Source organism: Theobroma cacao, chromosome 9 (genome assembly GCF_053813885.1).
Source record: "Theobroma cacao isolate CCN51 chromosome 9, ASM5381388v1, whole genome shotgun sequence".
Lineage (NCBI taxonomy): Eukaryota > Viridiplantae > Streptophyta > Magnoliopsida > Malvales > Malvaceae > Theobroma > Theobroma cacao.
In genome coordinates, this window is record NC_142647.1 from 40,498,360 (window position 1) to 40,518,315 (window position 19,956).

The 19,956-nt window shown below is 34.3% G+C and overlaps 2 protein-coding genes and 1 pseudogene across 2 annotated transcripts; 2 read left to right on the forward strand and 1 right to left on the reverse strand.

Moving 5' to 3' along the window:
- The first annotated feature begins 1,988 nt into the window (after positions 1–1,988).
- LOC18589802 (uncharacterized) lies at positions 1,989–3,613 on the forward strand. The gene has a single exon (XM_018128009.2). The coding sequence runs from the start codon at positions 2,069–2,071 to the stop codon at positions 3,404–3,406; it is 1,338 nt and encodes a 445-aa protein (XP_017983498.2). The 5' UTR covers positions 1,989–2,068; the 3' UTR covers positions 3,407–3,613.
- A 10,566-nt stretch (positions 3,614–14,179) lies between these two features.
- On the forward strand, positions 14,180–15,381 carry LOC108663487 (uncharacterized). Its single transcript, XM_018128008.2, has one exon. The coding sequence runs from the start codon at positions 14,251–14,253 to the stop codon at positions 15,181–15,183; it is 933 nt and encodes a 310-aa protein (XP_017983497.2). The 5' UTR covers positions 14,180–14,250; the 3' UTR covers positions 15,184–15,381.
- A 712-nt stretch (positions 15,382–16,093) lies between these two features.
- LOC18589804 (pentatricopeptide repeat-containing protein At1g08070, chloroplastic pseudogene) lies at positions 16,094–18,555 on the reverse strand (annotated as a pseudogene).
- Positions 18,556–19,956: the final 1,401 nt, after the last annotated feature.

The window sequence follows — 19,956 nt, forward strand, 5'->3', positions numbered from 1 at the left end:
CTTAGGATGAAAGAGATAGGGTTTATGTGACTAGAAAGGATTAAGTACATCCAAATGTATAGCCTTACAGCAGGACATATTTATATGTAACAAAAATAAACAAATGATCGCTTAAAAGGCAAACTTGTTCGCATTCTTTTGGAATGGTACTCGTATATCAATAAGAAAAGTATAAAATCATATAAAATGCCAACGATACGAGGACTGGAAATTATATTCGTGGTGTGTTTTTGGGGCATTTGGGCTAAGATAGAAGGTCGATTTGCCCATCCAAAATGGACGAAACCGAGGAAGGCTGCGTCCACTAGACAAAGCACGACAACCCAAACCTTAGAACCAACGGCAATAGAAACTAAAAGCTGATTGGACCAGACAGGCCGTGTATGTTGCATTGTTCATGTGTTTTCTGTTTCAATTTTAATTGTTTAGAGAGCTGACCCAACAACTATGGCTAGGGGTTCGGCTGCTCAAATTGCATCTGCAATCCATATGGGTCTATACTTTATAAATGACTTTTGTGAAGATAAGTGGAACTAAAAGAAGAAAAGAATTAATATATATATCTTGAGAATATCGACATCTTGAATGTTATTAACCCGAAATTGGATCAGTTCACTTCGCTCTTGACAAAACCTTCGTTTCGGATATATAATTTTTTAATATATTTCAGATTAAACAATAAGAAGTGATTTTTTATTTTATAATAAATTTTTATTGCTTTTCGTTTAAGAACAAAAATTTGAGACTTGGTAGTTGAACTCTTAAGTATGTTTTAGAGCTTGCAATATTTTTTTTAAACTTTTCAAATATCATTTTTCATTGGATTAAATTTTGAGTAACTGGTTTCATTACTTACATTATTAGAATATGCATAGAATTACAACAATATCATAATATATAGAACATTAACTTTTCTTAAAACTTTTTATTTATATACATATATAGATATATACTCAAACATTAACTTGATTTACTAGAATTTTTCTTAAAACTTTTCTCAATAGTCGATTTTGAGAAATTCTTGAAGGCTAAAATGGAGAAAAAGTTCTCTTCTTTTATAGTACGGCAACAGATCTAGATCTCGATCCCTTTTGTATTCTATGAAGCTTTCATCATGCTTCTTGTCTGCACAATTGCAATGTTGGTGGGGAGATCCCCAATGAAAGTTCATGGTCGGCTTTATTTTTCTCTTTATAATTAAAAAAACATGTTAAAAAAAATTGAAACCTGATTTGTTAAACTCATTATTCGACGAAATATAAATAAAATGAAGGTCTTTAATTGATTAAGAGCAAATTAAAATTATGATAAATAAGTCAACCTCATTATTCTAATTAAAAGATGTTAGATTCTGTCTTCCTAATTAAGAGCAAATTATTCTATTTTCTAGAATGTTATATATTGTAAAAATTATAGGGTTTTGCCCTTTGATATTAATTTCTGCATTTCTTTTCCTTGTTGATCTAGTGTGACGTGCATACATAAATGACCTTTGACAATTTGGTTATCGATGTGCATTATTTTAATTTTGTGTGTACACATATACACATATAACTGTACATCATCACATAAATTGGTAGTATATCTCATTCTTTAAAATAGTTAAAAAAAGTTTAGGCACTTTAAATCTTGACATGTGAATGCACTGTACATCACCTACTGAACGTGATCATTGTGATCAATACAGTTAACCGTGTACATCAGTTTTTGATCTTGCTTAAATTTATGCGAAGGTATGCAAGGGAACCAAGCCACGTCTGGTGGAAGTACATAGTTTATGTGTGTATACATATCACCGTTTCTCGGACATTTTCATATTACAAATCATAAACTAACATGGGCTAGCTAGTGGTCAAACACGAATGGAAAGATGAAATGATCGAACGTGAGGCAATATTTAAAGATTGTATCCAGCCTGTTAGGTTCATTAAATAAGAACATTTATTCAATAAATGATTGAAGAGAGCACTATAAATGGGGATAGCTACAATCTCAGTATCTCAGCAATCAATCAACAAAGCAATAGTTCATACATCCATTTGCCGTTGATAGAGTTCAACTGCCAGCAATGAAATCGCCTGGACTGCCGGGTTTGGCTTATGCCTTGGCATTTTGCCTCATAGTCACCACTGTGGCAGCCACCGACCCAACTTACAAGTATGCATCCCCTCCACCACCAAACCACCCATACCACCCACCAAGCCCCTACAAGTCGCCGCCACCTCTTAAGCATTCCCCTCCACCACTTTATCAATACAAGTCACCGCCTCCTCCCGTAAAATATCCACCTCCACAATATCACTACAAGTCCCCACCTCCTCCATCTAAATCACCAAGACCTCCATATGCATACAAGTCCCCACCACCACCAACACATTCACCACCTCCTACTTACCTATACAAGTCCCCTCCACCACTAGTCCACTCTCCTCATCCTCCTTATGTGTACAAGTCCCCACTACCTCCTTATCTCTATAAGTCCCCACCACCACCAGTACATTCATCACCTCCTCCTTACCATTACAAGTCTCCACCACTTCCTTATGTATACAAGTCTCCACCACCACCAACACATTCACCACCTCATCCTTATCTATACAAGTCCCCTCCACCACCAGTCCACTTTCCTCCTCTTCCTTATGTCTATAAGTCCCCACCACCTCCAAAACACTCACCACCACCTACTTATGTGTACAAGTCTCCACCACCACCAACACATTCACCACCTCCTACTTACCTACACAAGTCCCCTCCACCACCAATCCACTCTCCTCTTCCTCTTTATGTGTACAAGTTCCCACCACCTCCAAAACACTCACCGCCACCTCCTTATGTATACAAGTCCCCACCACCACCAATGCATTCACCACCTCCTCCTTACATATACAAGTCACCTCCACCACCTGTTCATTCACCACCTCCTCCTTACTTATATAAGTCCCCTCCTTCACCGGTCCACTCTCCTCCTCCTCCTTCTCCTTATGTTTACAAGTCCCCACCACCACCTCCTTATGTATACAAGTCTCCACCACCACCAGTACATTCACCACCTCCTCCTTATCTATACAAGTCCCCTCCACCACCAGTCCATTCTCCTCCTTCTCCTTATGTCTATAAGTCCCCACCACCTCCAAAACACTCACCACCACCTCCTTATGTATACAAGTCTCCACCACCACCACCTATATATTCACTACCTCCTCCTTACCTATACAAGTCTCCACCACCACCAATACATTCACCGCATCCACCTTATGTTTACAAATCTCCACCTCCACCATCACATCCTAAGCCTCATCCCTCTCATCCCCCTCATCCTAAACCCCATCCCCCGCATCCTAAGACCCCTTCAACGCCACACCCGAAGTATCTTTACAAGTCACCACCACCTCCAAAGGCTTACTAAGTCGATGTTTTCTCTTAAGACCATTTAAATTAGTGATAACACGTTCTATCGTGACAATATTTGTTATCAATTTGTTAAGCAGCCTTATAATCTTGGAAAAGAATAAAAGTTTAAAAATATAGATGTTTGTTCACTTTACTCTTATGTGTCAATCTGCTAATAGTTGTATCATTTCTCGTATTTGAGCAATAAAGACAATATATTATTTATTTCATAAAGTTTATTTTTGTTTCCTAATGGTATATGTTTTTTTATTGGGTAAAATACCATTATCCCCTTAAGTTTTGATCAAAATTACATGAAGGTTCATTAGTTTTCGAAATAGACACCCCACCCCAAAAAATATTTTTTGTTGCGCACGTAGGTCTAGCCATTAGTCAACCGTTAGTATTTTCATCAACTTGTTGACGTGACAAGGGTAAAAAGATAATTTTACCCTTGATTAATTTTTAAAATTACTATTATATGATTTTATTATTTTTTATTTTTTTTATTAATTCAAAAAAACCTCTCAAAATAGGGAGCCCCATTTGGGGCTCTCTAGGGGGCACCTAGTGCTTCCCTAGGGAGCCCGATCGAGACTACAAAAAGAGCACCTAGTGCTCCCCTCCATTGGGAGCACCGATCTGGTGCTCCCCTCCCTTTGGGTGCACCGAGTGGTGCTCCCCAAGAAAATTAGTGCTTTTTTTTTATTTTTTTAAAATTTAAAAATAATTTTTTAAATCAATAAAAAATAAAAGTACATTTTAGTCTTTTCTTAATCTTTGTTAATGGTATTTGCATTTTTGGAGTACAGTGTCTATTTCGAAAATTAATGAACCCATTTAAAATTTTGACTAAAACTTAAGGGGTTAGGGTATTTTACCCTTTTTTTATTTCGACCTTAATCTAAATTACTTGGAATTTGGATTGCTCACACCAAGGTGTTTAGTTGCTTGCAAAAGCTAAAACTAAAAAGAGATATAAATTTAGAAGGACAATACGAACAACATGCATTGCTTGGAATCTATACATTCTTCAAGTCCATGTGCATGTTAAAGACGACATTTCATATTAAAGATTTAAGCATGTCGTATAACTTTCAACAAATCTTCCATTATATATGGCACTCTTTTTTTCTTCAATTAAAGTGAGTTTTATTAAGAATCATTGAAGAGGTACAATGAAATGCATAATCCCTAAGGAGATCCATAAGAAAAAAGGTTAGTAGACATAAAAAAGCTATAGCAAAATAAAAGTGCATGAATAAAAATATAAAAATAAACAAAACTAGAAAACATGGTCTGATTACAGAGTAGCAAGAGAAACGAATCATTATCAAGCTGAAAACATTACTACTCTATCAACTGCAAATTTGGCAAGAGAGTTAGAAAAGGTGTTACCACCACGTTGCATGTGGATTATTTTGACTATTTACACATAGCTAAGGTTTTTATTATTATGCGTTAGTTGCTCAATAAAACTCTAAAAAATGCTTATTCAAATTATGTTTGAATAAATTGAGAAAGCTAGGATAAAATTAAGATAGAGATTTTAAATGGGTTATAGTGCTCCCTTTTATATTAAAAAATTAAATTAAAAACAAGATAAAAGAAGTTATATGTGTTGGTGCAAATGAGGTTTAGATAGAATTCAAATAACTAGCAAAATTGACTTCAATGTGAACTTTTCAATAAACGTATCTTTAAGACTTATTTCATCCCACCACTTGGTATGCAAAAGAGAAATTATGTGAATAGCCTTAGAGATACAATGAAACCAATGTCTAACTTCGTCTTTGCACTTTATAATAGTAGATCGCTAGATACACCTGAGGGTTTGCAAAGTTGTTTGGCCTTAGAGCCTACTTTCTATCGCATGTCGACTATAAGAAATTTGGATTCATTTGATAAATGATGAGAACTCAAGTCTTTATGTTTAATTTCAAAACACTTGTTTTGCTCTTGATTATTTTGCTTATATCTTACTTGTTTTTGGTGTGTCAAAATGGTTGGCAGCAAGTCCTTTATATAGACTTGCAAATGTCTTTTTTCAAGGACACAACCCTTTCATTAAGGCACATCTTTGTCTCAAAGATGCCTTTGCATTTTGTAAGACACAATACTTGGATAAAGGTATTGTTTCAATAATCACCTTATTGAAGGACAACCATTCATTCTATAGAACATAATCTTTGAGTTATAATATGAAAAGATAACTTTTCCTATCCAAATTTTTCAGCTGTGGTGTTTTTCAATTGTCTCATAACTTTTAGATTCAGAAGCTTTTTTTCAATATGTCACTTTACCAAGAAACATAACTATTCACATGAAAAACCCATCTATAATCCAATAGTTACACTATGTCACTTTATATGATATAACCTTTGAGTTAAGATAGCTTTTCATTATGAGACATAACCTTTTTATTTTGAAAATGCACCAACAATCCCTCACCATTTTCAAAATTTTCAAATACCAACAACTTTGGGAATCTTGTGAATAAATGAAGGTATCCCTTAGATTTGAACCTTCACTTAGTGAGTGTGGTTGGTTCTAGTTTGAATTGAGTGGTTGACCAAGAATTGAACTATCAATTCTTTATTTGACTAGTCAAGCCACTAAACACACACAAGCTTCCTTGCTCACTTTGTATCTAGTTTTACCAACACATTTTATGGTATTATGTTTTGCATCCATTCGTGAGTGCTTGTTAGAGTCAAGTTTTTAGCTTCTAAAAGCGGCCACACTTCCACTCATATACGTAACCCTCATCAGAAGTACCCCATAATTATAATACTTGAACATATACATGTTATTGATTTATTAAGAACTTTTATTCAACCTTACCTTACATATTTATGGAAACCAAGCACTATACACCTCGGGATGGAAATATAAATTAGTCCTTGCAATCACTATTTGGTAGAATGGTCAGTATCCAAGACTTGCAGGTCAGTTGCAAGCATCGAGGTGAGCTCCCACCATTGAAGATTTAGTTGATAAGATTAAGGCCCATCCTTTTCAAGGTATTTATTATCAAGTCCTTTTTTAGACCTTTAACAAACGAATCCACTAAATTTTCACAAGACCTCACATAAGTTATAGTGACTATATCATCACTAATTCTTTGTCTTACAATGCTATATGTGTCAAAGTCCAGTATATTGACTCTTTTCATTGTATTTTTTTTTTATAATTGGGGGAATAGGGATTTGAACCCTACTCTATAAGCAGGGGGATCATGTACCAACCAATGAGCCAAATGCTCGGATGCCTTTTCATTGTATGCTTGATTATATGCCTTTGATATCGTTGCTTTACTATCACAATGTATCAAGATTGATGCCATTGGTTTAGGCCATAACAAATTTCGTAAAGTAAATCCCGCAACCATTTCGCTTCTTAAATGGCAGATGATAAGGCTATAAATTCAACCATCATGGTGGAGTCCGCTTGACAAGATTGTTTCTTAAAACCCAAAGAAATAACACCCCTACCAATTGTAAAATCCAACCAATCGTAGAGGTATGATCCATTCATTTGAGTACTAACTAGCATCTTTATATCCTTCTAAAACCAAAAGAAAACCTAAATAACAAATGCCATAAGTCATTGTATTGTTTAAGTACCTTAAAACTCTATGAACAACATACCAATGTTCTTCACATGGATTACTTGCAAACTGAGTTAGCATCCCAACCACGAATGTAATATCTGACCTTGTACACATCATTGCTTACATTAGGCATCCAATCATGCTTGCATATTCATTTTATGTTATTGACCTTTCTTTGTTGGGTACTAACCTTATATTAGAATCATAAGACATAAACATTGGTGTACAATTTAACTTACCATACTTCATTACAATCTTTTGAATGTAATGAAATTAAGACAACGTTAGGCTATTATTATCTCTTATTATTCTTATAACAAGAATAACATCAGCTTCACCTATATCTTTTATGTTAAAATTCTTTGACAAAAATCTTTTTGTGTCTTCCACTTGTTCCAAAATTGGTACCAAGGTTAACATGTCATCCACATATACACAAACGATGACACTTGAAACTTACTTTAGACACATTTGTCAATTTGATTGATTTTGTAGCCATTAGCTACCATAACCTCATCAATTTTAATGCCATTGTTTAAGTTCTTATTCTGATCCATACAAAGACTTTACAAACTTATACGACCCTTTTTTTTCAATTGACACCATTGTACCTTAATGTACAATTGAAATGTCAAATTAACACATCAAGGTATGTTCACACAAGTACCATTGTACCTTTATTGCACAATAAGAATGCTATGTCAAAGATGCTGAATATCTATATTGCACCATTATGCCTTCGATGATAAAATAAGAATGCACAATATACCAAAATGTTAAATTTATATATTGGCACCATTTTATCTTCATGTATAATAGGAATGCCAAATGCCCACCTATCGCATACACCTTGATGGTATTTACATATTGGCATCATTACACCTTAATGTATAATAGGAATGCCACATGCCTACCTATCACATGGATCATGATGATATTTATCTATTGACATCATTATACCTTAATATATAATAAGAATGCCACATGCCCACACCTTATGTCTTCCATCACATAGACCTTCATCAACTCAAGATGGTTTACTTTAAGATATTTATCCTTCTCATCTTGTTTGTGAATTCATCTTGGTTGCAACAATCTTCTTTTATTCGAAGATGATTATCAAGACCCTCGAGAGACATCTTATCTTTCTTATGTTTTAGAGTTTTCTTAGTGTCTCTCCATAATGAGAGAAGTATGTCAATTATAAAACACGCAACAATAATCTTATCCATATCAAGATCATATATGCATATAACAAATTCCTTCTTTCCAACCAATATACATTTTCCTTGCATATCAAATACAATATCATGCATATCAAGTACAGAAAGAAATCTTATCTTGTAATCCGATGAGGAACCATTTTGTCACTTTCCTTGTCACCATCATATCAATCCATCTTTTGCCAACGAATAAAGTTTCCTCCTTCAAAGTGGTCTAGCTTGACAATGTTGGTATATCTCTTTTAGTGAAGTCATTTTGAATTCCAATTCCACAAAAAGTCTAAAAATTATTGGTGCAAATGGGGCTTAGATGAAATTCAAATAATCGGCAAAATTGACTTGAAGGATAGCCTTTCAATAAACATTATCTTTAAGACTTATTTCGTCCTTGCCACTCGGTGTGCAAAAGGGGAATTGTGCAAATAGCCTCAAGGATACAATGAAGCCAACGTCTAACTTCATCTTTACACTTTACGAAAGTAAACTGCTAGATACACCGGAAGGTTTGCAAAGTTGTTCGACCTTAAAGCTTACTTTCTACAACAAGTAGATATAAGGAATTTAGATTCCCTTGATAAATAATGGGAACTCGAGTGTTTATTTTTTATTTCAGAACATAACACTTGTATTGCTCTTGATTTTTCTGCTAATATCTTATTTGTTTTTGGTGTGTCAAAATGATTGGCAACAAATCCTTTATATAGGTTTATAAGTGTCTCTTCTTAAGGACACAATCCTTTCATTAAGGCACCTATTTGTTTTAAAGATACCTTTGTATTTTGTAAAACACAATCCTTGGATAAAGGTGTTGTTTCAATAATCATTTTATGAAAAGACAACCATTCATTCCATAAAATATAATCTTTGGGTTATAATATGAAAAGATAACTTTTCATATCTAAACTTTCTAATTGTGGTGTTTTTCAATTGTCTCTTAACCTTTAGATTCAAAGGTGCTTTTTTCAATATGTCATTTTACTAAAAGACATAACTATTTACATGAAAAACCTATGTATAATCTAATAGTTACACTATGTCACTTCATATAACATAATTTTTGAGTTAAGATAGCTTTTCATTATATGACATAACTTTTTATTTTGAAAAAACACCAACAATATGGACTCGAGCTTCAATCCATATGATGCATAAATCTTCACTTTCAATTACTTTGGATTATCTTTTTTAAACTTGAAGTGTCCATAGCTTGAGTTGAGCGAAATCCAGCAAACATCTTAAAACCCAAAACTCGAGTCCATCTTGCTCATTTAAGCTATATTTATTATTAAAATATTAAAAATATTTTTATATTTATAAATATATTTAAAAATTAAATTTTAATTAAATATAATATTTTTATATAATAATATTCATGAATTAAGTCGAGCAAAACCCGAACCTTAAAAATGATATCCACAATCCAACTTGAGTGAAGTCAAGCTTATAAATCTAATGAGCTATGGTTGGCTCATGGATACCTTTACTTTAAACCAACCTTTTAGAGAAAATTTCTTCAATACCAACCACTTAAGTATGAATATTATTTTAAAACCAAATTAACTAATTAATTAAATTTGGTATAAATTTTGGTTAAATTGTTATTTGATCTATTCAAAAACTTCTTTTAATTATTTTAGAAATAAATTTTTGTTGCTAAACTGTGAAATCCAATCATGTAATAAATATTTGAAATAAATTTCCTTTTATTATTATTATTATTATTATTATTATTATTATTATTACTATTATTATTATTATTATTACAAAAACTTATAAAATTAAAGGGCGCGCAATTGATTACATGTTGGTGAAGTTGGACTAGTTAAGGACTTGGCTCTTGAAGACTTTTCTCACTCTCTAACCTCTATTTTCCACAATTGAACCTATTCTTCAAACATTCTTTGGTTTCTATCTATTAGACTTGATTAGTTAAGGAAAACCTTTCACATATTAATCTTCAACCTTAAATTGCTAATTTCAGAGTAGCCATCAACCAATTTCGTTGACTCTTCTATCATTGCTTTATTTAAACTGCATAAACGGCATATTTTATGAATTTTTTTATAATTAATTTTTGTTTAAAAATTAATTAAAATAAAATAGTGACAAAATTCAATAAAATTGAATTACAATTGCAAATTTAATAATTCTCCTTTTATTACTGAAATTAAAAAGGAAAAAGGTATGTTTAGATGAAAAATAAATTAAAAAATTAGATTATATTTTGAATCCCACAAATAGTAAGAGAAAGTTGCCACATTTTTCATTAAGTTGAGGCATCCATGGCTTAGGCCAAGCCTATCGGGCCTCTTTTTTTAAAAGTCAACCTCCAGCTTTGTTCAACTCAATCATTTTACATTTTATTTTATTATTAACATGTATTATATTAATATTTTAATACATTTTGTCGTAACGTGCGGGTTCGGAAACCCGACCGCTAGACGCGATGAAAACATTAAGAGTCACCACCAATCTTTTTTCCTAAGTGTGATTGGCCACCTATTGACTCAATTCTAATCGACGGAATCTTAAATTGATTTCAAATCCATCGAGAGAATTTTAAACTGGTCTACATATTTTAAGACTAGATTCAAGAGTGCGGTTACGCCCGGGGAAGGATTAGCACCCCCGTGACGCCCGTTCCATGAACGATACCATTTGATTTTAGATTATCCTATTGGGGCCTTAATCTTTAAATTTATTATGTTTCCTTAGTTATTATTTATTTTTTTTTCATCTTCCATTATAATATTTATTTCATTTTTTACTAGTTTAAGATGCACATGATGCAATTGTGAAATGCAAGGCATAAAATCGAGATAATGCCAACGAAAATCTTTTATTGAGAGTACTTTCTGAATCCGCCCATCATACTGGTGGGATCCGGAAGTATGCTCTCACCTAGAGAAATACCTTAAAAACTCGCCTTCACAAGTTTACTAGGTAAATCCCATCATCAAGACAATCGTTAACGAGTAATAACAATATTTTCATGAATGCAAATCCTAATGCCGGCAAAAGATTTTTATCAAAGATATCTTTCCGAACCCTCCCATCATACTGGTGGGATCCGAGGGTACCTTCTCACCTATGAAGTTTACCGGAGAAACTCGCCTTCGCAGGCTATCTCAGAAAGTCCCATCATCGGGCTTGTGCTCGCATACAGAATATATCTATATGCTAGGACATTTAACAATACGGCAATAGTACGTGATACACCTACGAATTCAATGCTCATTTCTTTTATGAAATTTACTACTTTTCTTTGTGTGCGTTTTTTTATCATGAACAAATATTTTATATTTATTTATTATTTCGTTTTTATTTCGTTATGTATTTTGCTATATAAGTACTTATTTATTTTACTATATGAATTTTTTCAAAACCACATTTTAGACCGAATATTTTTTATTATCCGTAGTTATTATTATTCATGCATATGTGATTTCCATTTTTGTATTATTATGATTAACAAATTTATTGTTATCATTCATCTTCTATTTCTTTTATTGGTATATCAATTGGTAATTAAGTATGCATAGTTTTTTATTTATTAAAATTAGGAACATCGGAATTCAAAATTAAGACCCTCCCATCATTCTGGTGGAGCCTTGATTTATTTGGGAGTGTTGACTCTTCACCTTTCCCAAATTGATTAATTAGTTATATTTTAATTGATTTAATTTTTTGTACTTTTCATTGTCTATCATTATATGTGTTTTTTTTTATATTTTCTCCTAAGTCATTGTACTATATTTTATTTTCTATGTGCTATCATTATTATTTTTTATATCTAATCTTATGGTAAATTCTTACTAACATGTTTCTTTAATAAACTACCTATTCTATTTATTGTGTTTATTAAAGGCATACATTTTTTAATTTTTAAATTTTCGAATGCATCTATCTATTTTAATATTATTAATGCATATATTCTTTATATCTTCTAAATCTCTATTCCTACATTCTTTCCTAATGAAAACCACTAATAATCTAGACTAAACAAAATAAAAGCAAATACATAAGCCAACCCAATAGACAATGAGCCGAAAAGAAAAGACCCAAACCTGCTCAGGGTCCACTAGGATCAAGCCAACAATCACTGAAGTCCACAGGAAGAACTGGGTCCGTGTTGGTCTAAGAATCCAGCATTAGCAGCCCAAACCTTCTTCCACCCATGTGCAACTTCACCAAGCGCAACATGTGGTGTGCTACATCGGATTCCTCTCCTTATAACACCAAAACGACGCTGTTTAGCATCCACTAACCTAGGTCTAAAAACTTTTTTTTCATCCTTTCTTTCCATTTTTTCCTTTCATTTTCTCTTTCTAGCCGCCGGTTCTCCTTCCTCTCTCTAAGGTGCGGCTCTTTTCTCCCTCTCTCTAAACCAAGCCTTCGCCCTTCTTTCTTCCTTCTTCTCTCCCTTCCGTCGGTGTCCTCTCTGTCGCTGATCTCTTTCCTTTCGCCGACCACCCAAGTGCCTTCCCTTTCCTGGCACTTTTCGAATCTCTCTCCTCTCCCTCTCCTTACTTTCGCCAGCCACCCGAAAGCTTTTCCTTTCCCGACAGCACTAAGACCCAAGCTTTGACACCTCCACCGGCGACACAAAGCCCCCAAAATCTGTTTCCTAACCGGCGGCAGCAACCCCCAAAGCTTTCCTATCCGGCAGCAGCAAAAACCCCCAAAAATCAAAATCTACCCCAAAAAAATAACTAAAAATCCCCCAAAAACACAGCTACTCTCTTTCTCTCATTGTGTATTTTTTTTATTTTTTTTATTTTTTTTGTATTATTTTGGTTGTGGATTTGTATTGCGGCTAGGTAGAATGGTTGTTGGTTCTGGCTAGGGATTTTAGGGTTTTTGATTGTTTGGTTCTCCGCTCCTGTAGCTACTACTTGTAGCACTTTATACCTGATCACAATTTCGGGGAGTGCCATCTCCACCACCTAGACGCCAATTTTTCGCGTCTGGCACAATATATTGTGCCGGGCAGTCGTACATTTTTTCTTTTTTCATTTTTTTGTTTCTTCTTTTTTTTTTCTTTTCTTTTCTTTTTTCTCTTTTTTTTTTCATTTTTTTTGTTATTATTATTTTGTCTTTTGTAAGGTTTAATTAACACCAAAAACATGGTGTCTACACATTTAATATATTTTATAATTAAATTAGATAAGTATATTATTTATTAACAAATAAATTAATTAGATTAAGCTGAGCCAAGTTCGAGCCTGCAAATCATGCCCTATTCCAGACACATTGAGTGGGTAAGTCGGCCCTTGACATCCTTAAAATTATGATATATTTAAAAAAATTAATAAATTTTTACATTAATTAAATAGATATGTGACAACATTCAAACTTTTCTTGCGAAGTTTAAAACTCCATTGCTGGTATTTAGAACAATGATCTAAACAAAAAACATCTTCCATCAATTAAGTTATAGATGTGAGTTCTTATTTAGAACAAATTAAAATCCCCATAACTTCATAAAAAAAAGGGATCCATTATGTTCTAATTAATGTTACATTTTAATCACATATAATTATTTTTTATAAAGTTTTAAGAATTAAAAGCAAAAAAGGAAAAAAATAAAAGTAGCAATATCAAAACACAGTGCCTTCATTGGTTGCATTTCGTGAAGACATCAAACAGTCTACCTATTCTGCAAATTGATTAATGTAAAGATGATTTAAGGAATCACATCTAATGCAATTGTAAGGTACACAATATATTAATATGATATACAAATAATTTTTCACATCTGTTTGACTTTTTTCCTGGTGCGCAACATGGACTAACGTGGGCAGCCTTGTGGGAGCCGGGAAACACGAATTGCAAGATGAATTAAATGAAGTAAAACAATAATTTAATACAGCCTGTTATGTACATGGAACTAGAGTTATATATTTGCATAAATTGTCCAAGAAGAATCTATAAATAGGGCCACCAACAGCCTTGCAATTCATTCAGAAAAACATTAGTTCCTAGATCTAGTTTCTTGGTTGCAGAGTTGGAAGTAGCTGGAAAATGGGAAGCCCGGGACAACCGGGGCTTTTGCCTCATCTGGTTTTTGTTGTGTCATTTTGCCTTATAGCTACCATTGTGTCAGCTACATACCCACCTTACAAGTATGCATCTCCTCCACCACCAGAGCACCCATATCATCCACCAGGCCACTACGAATCACCATCACTTCCCAAGCACCCATATCAGCCACCCGGCCATTACAAGTCACCACCACCTCCAAAGCACCCACTACATCCACCATCGTATCATTACAAGTCTCCACCACCCTTGGAACATTATCCTCCACCCCTATACCATTATAAGTCACCACCTCCTCCAGTAAAATACCCAGCTCCATTACCTCACTATAAATCTCCACCTCCTTATCCCAAGTCACCACCACCTCATTACGTCTATAAGTCTCCACCACCCCCATCACACCCACCTCCTCATCCAAAGTCACCACCACCTCATTATGTTTATAAATCTCCACCACCCCCATCACACCCACTGCCGGTCCATTCACCACCTCCTCATTATGTCTACAAGTCCCCACCACCAGCACATCCCAAACCCTACAAAGCACCTCCTCCTCATTACACCTATAAGTCCCCTCCACCACATCCCAAACCCTACAAAGCACCTCCTCCTCATTATGTCTACAAGTCCCCTCCCCCACCACATCCCAAACACTACAAAGCACCACCTCCACATCCCAAACCTTACAAAGCATCTCCTCCTCATTACGTTTACAAGTCCCCACCACCACCATCACATCCCGAGCCCTACAAATCTCCACCTCCTCATTACGTTTATAAGTCCCCACCACCATCTCATCCCGAGCCCTACAAATCTCCACCACCATCACATCTCGAGACTCCTGCCCCTCCATCTCATGATCACTATTCTCCTCCATATCTTTACAAATCACCACCACCTCCAAAGGCCTACTAAGCTGATGCTTTTATTTTAATTCAATTTAACTTGGAGTTATGACGACAAGTTCTCCGTAATATCAATAGTTCGAGTATGTTAGGCTTGCTATCCTGTTTTGGAATAAGAGGTTTAAAATGGAGAGTCTTGCTCATTTGTATGCGTCAACTCTTGTATCATTTCTCATAAGAATGAGAACAATAATTTTCTTTTGGAGTAGATGCCTATTTTTGTTTCAGTTATAGATTAATTAATAAGTTTATTATTACAAATGGCAGATGCAAGTCACATGGTTGCTTGTTGAAATGCAATAATTTAGACTATACCTTTATTACTACTATCTGGGCCATGTCAAACCGTTATAAATTTAAGAAATCAACTCTTCTAGACTTGAAAGAAATATAACATTTATATATGCACACAAGTTGCGGTCTTATTATAAATTTTTGGGGAGCATAGAACTATTACTAAATATTGCAATCCTTTTAATTTGCAAAGTTTCAAATGCAAGTTATATCATCAATTTTCTACAAGATTCAGTGAAATACTCATTTATAGGTTCTACTCATGCTGACCTTCTTTCAGATGGTATTAGCATCAAATCTGGACATATGTATCCAACTGACTTATTTTCTCACACTTTATTAAGATGAAGTCTTTAACCAATAGTACAAAAATGGCCAAAAAAAAAAACCATTCGGTTCGACAAATTAGTGCTAAAAGGATGTATTGACACAAACTGATTGATAGCTCAAAAGATTTTATCTTTTCAAAGGTTTAAGGAATTAATTAAACCAGTCGAGATCTCTTGACGAGCATGGACGTCAATCACCATTCTACATAATGATTCCTAACAGTCCGATATTGGAAAAGTACACTCAGAGCACAAATGCCGTAGAGTTGCCACCTAGATTTTGTGGAGTTCAGGAACTTGAGAAATTAATTAGATGCCTTTCATTTCACATCTAGATTGGTTTGTACTCTTTTTCTATTACATAAAGGAGGTACAAGTGGGGAACAGGGATTCCAATCTTAGGCCTCAATCCTTAATCCTCCTAAGAAGAGTACAAAAGCAGGTTGGTGTTAACCCCTGTCTAAGACAAAGTCTAACCTCTACCTAAGGCAAAACACAATTAAGGGTATAATTTGAGAAACTTACATTTTCTAGGTGTTTACGTGAATATTGACCATAATTTTCTTACCCCGCTTCTTGTTTTGAACAGACATGGCCTTGTGAGAAAGCCAAACAAATATGCCAACATGCCTGAGGGCCTCCATTAATTTTCCCACACAAAATCATTCTCAATTATCTACATAAGCTGTATTAGGAGATACAGTTGCTAGTTGGAAATTGACCATGGCTCTGTAAGTGAATTGCCATTTCTTCCAGCAACTTTCTTAACTCTTCATTTCTTGGGTGTGATTTGTCGCCCTTTCGGAACTCATATACAATACCATTGACTTCAATTAAACTGCAACCAGGAGTCTTCTTCAGTTTTCTTTCTTTCATTGCCTTTCTCAACTTTAGCGCGTCTTTCCACCTATTTGCAGATGAATAGATGTTTGACATGAGTATATATGCACCATCTCTTACAGGTTCGATGTCAACAAGTTTTTCCATTACACTTTCCCCAAGCTCAACTTTTCCATGAATGCTACAAGCTCCTAGTAATGCACCCCAAACAAATGCATCAGGCTCAATTGGCATATTTGCTATGAATTCTTCTGCCTCACTTATTAGTCCAGCACGGCCTAAAAGATCAACCATACAGCCATAGTGCTCTGTTTGAGGTTGCAGATTATAAACTCTTGACATGTCTTCAAAGTGCTTCCAACCCTCCTCCACCAGCCCTGCATGACTACATGCAGAAAGAACACCAACAAACGTCACGTCATCCGGTTTGACACCCACAACAGGCATCTCCGCAAAGATTTCCAATGCTCTCTCAGCTTCTCCATTCATTGCAAATCCAACAATCATAGCTGTATAAGAGAAAACATCTCTACATTTCATGGAATGAAACACCCCAAAAGCTTGTTCTACGCTTCCGCACTTAGCATACATATCCACCAACGCATTTCCTATAAAACCATCTGCCTTGATTCGATTTTTATCAACATACGCATGAACCCACTTTCCAAATTCAAGCTTCCCAAGATTACCACAAGCATTCAGAACGGCAACTAGAGTAACATTGTCAGGCTTAAGACCTATCTTTTGCATGTCATGAAAGACATCTAACGCTTCCTTAAATTGTCCTTGTTGAACTAGACCAGATATCATGGAATTCCAAGAAACAACATTTTTAACAGGCATTAAATTAAACAACTGACGAGCTGAATCTACATCGCCACACTTCATGTACATATCAACCAATGCATTGTCAACAAAAACATCCGAACCAATATCATGAAAGTTGCATATATTTTCATGAATTTGGGTCCCTAAACTCAAGTCTCCCAGCCTTGAACAAGCGGAAAGGACGACGACCAGTGTCATTTTATCGGGTCTTAAATTTTCTCTACACATGTCAAAGTAAGCCTGAATGGCTTCCTTGGCAAAACCCGTTTTAACAAAAGCTTGAATAATGGTAGTCCAAGAGACCAAGTCTCTATCAGGACTTTGATCGAACAAGTTTCGAACGTAATCAATGATCCCACAAACAGCATAAAGCCGCATGAGAGTGTTGAGAACATAAACATTGGAATTAAGATTAAACTTAATGGAATGCGCGTGGACTTGTTGGCCTTCTTCCAGGGCATGGAATTTGGCGCATGCTTTGAGGACATAAGGAATAGTGTAAGTGTCAGGATAAATACCCTTGGTTATCATTTCTCTGTACAATGCCATGGCTTCCAAAGAATTTGAGAGGGCTTGGATTATAGAATTATGAAAGTGCACTTGCAAATGTGGAGCTTTTAAGTGGCTGAGAAGTTCCCTGGCATAATTAAGGCTCTCAGGGGAAGAAAGAGGGCTGAGAGATGATAAAATTTTGGAGTAGAGGAGTTGGGTTTGGAGAGGTCTTGTTTTGATGGTTAAAGCATGGAGTTGTTTAAATTGCTTTGTAGATAGGCATAATTCTAAAGTATCAAAGGGATTATTGATGTAATTGGAATGTGGGATTTTGGGAGGAGTATTGGTATAGTTAATAATATTTGCAGAGGAAAAGATGAAAGGTTTTTGCATTCTGGAGAGAATGGAAGGGAGTTTAAGCATAACATTTGAGGAGGTTTCCTACCAAAGAAAAATAGGAGGTTCTGGAACACTGGTAGTGGGAATGTTGCTGAGGTTTATACTAGCGCAATTCCATTATTTTCAAGTGATATGTTTCTGGGCAAAACTGTGATGAAATATCCTATCACTCTTTTATTTATCTTTGCTAAATAAATGCAGTCCACTGTAAACTCCAGGTGAGTAGATTATTTCGAAGAGGGCAATCGGTATTTTAATTTAAAGGTTAGATTCAAACTTGGACAAATAAGCATCATGTATATGAGTGGTTAGGCTCAATCATTTGAGAGTTTAGTCTATAGCTCTGCTCTTGTTTAAACTAAGAGCCATAAGAAATTATAGCCAGGCCATCGAATGGGAAATCCTTGCAACCAGCACTCACCTGTTTGATTTGCCATAATATAATTAGATTAGTGCAAATTTGGAAGGCTTGGAGTTATGGTTTTAGGCAACATGAAAAACCATTGTGTATGAATGATCAAGTTATTTCCCTAATCATAATATAAAAGGCAAAGCTTCATACAGATTTTATTGAAATCCATCCATAAATAAAATATCTCGTTGAAGACCATACGAGTAGACGGGATCTGCAATTCAATTTCAGTAAATTTTGGGACCACGAGTTTGTCAACGTCAAACTAATTAACCAATCACATGAATTTATATCATTTAGTTAGTCCTTATATATATATGAAAAACTAGTGGCAGAATTTTATTTTTATTTTTTTTGAGACGATATGAATAAGAGTTGAAAGGAACAAAACTTAATGATATTTTTTATATTACAATATACATTTTCTAAAAAAAAAATACAATATATATAATTTATGTATGTTAAAAGTTATCCTTAAATAGACTAATTAGTTGACATTTGTATAATCTAATTGTTTGACACATGATGACTTGATTTGGGTTGAATTCAAGTTTTTGTTTTTTTTTTTTTTGAAAAGTTTTTTTTGAATTCAAGTTGATGGAAGAGTTTCAAGCTGATTTTGGACCTTTTGAATTTATGTTCCTTAGAACTTAAACCTTCACTGTTCTTGAGTTCTTTTACATTTTTAATTTTTTTTTTCATTTTAAGCTGATTGAGCTCGCAGCATTGTACGGGCCTTTTTCTAGTATAAGTTTAAAATCACTCATTGAACTTCTTCACAAGAGAAAAAGTAACAATGCATTTTGAGTCTCGTGATTTAACTTACCATAAACCAATCAGGAAAAGCACTTTGATTTTAGTATTTTAGAAAATTTCCTATGACTTTGATACTCTATCATTTGTAATGCCAAAAAGTTAAAACTATATATATTAAAATTTGTTATCTGGTATAGAAAAAGTAAGGATTTTAAATATTTAAAAAGAAATAGTCCAAATAGAAAAGTAAAAAACCTATTTAATGTAATATTATATATATTGTCTATTAGACATGTAGTTTGTTGTCATGTTACGATCGTTTAACTTATTAATTTATGGTAAAAGATGTTCACTACATTAATGAATTAAATCCATGATATTTGTGCAATATTTCATTTTTACTTACCATATGTAAACTCAATTTTTGAAGTTG

What these genes read in the sequence shown, in the direction of transcription:
- LOC108663487 (XM_018128008.2), top strand. Translation starts at nt 14,251, where the DNA reads ATGGGAAGCCCGGGACAACCGGGGCTTTTGCCTCATCTGGTTTTTGTT.
- LOC18589802 (XM_018128009.2), top strand. Translation starts at nt 2,069, where the DNA reads ATGAAATCGCCTGGACTGCCGGGTTTGGCTTATGCCTTGGCATTTTGC.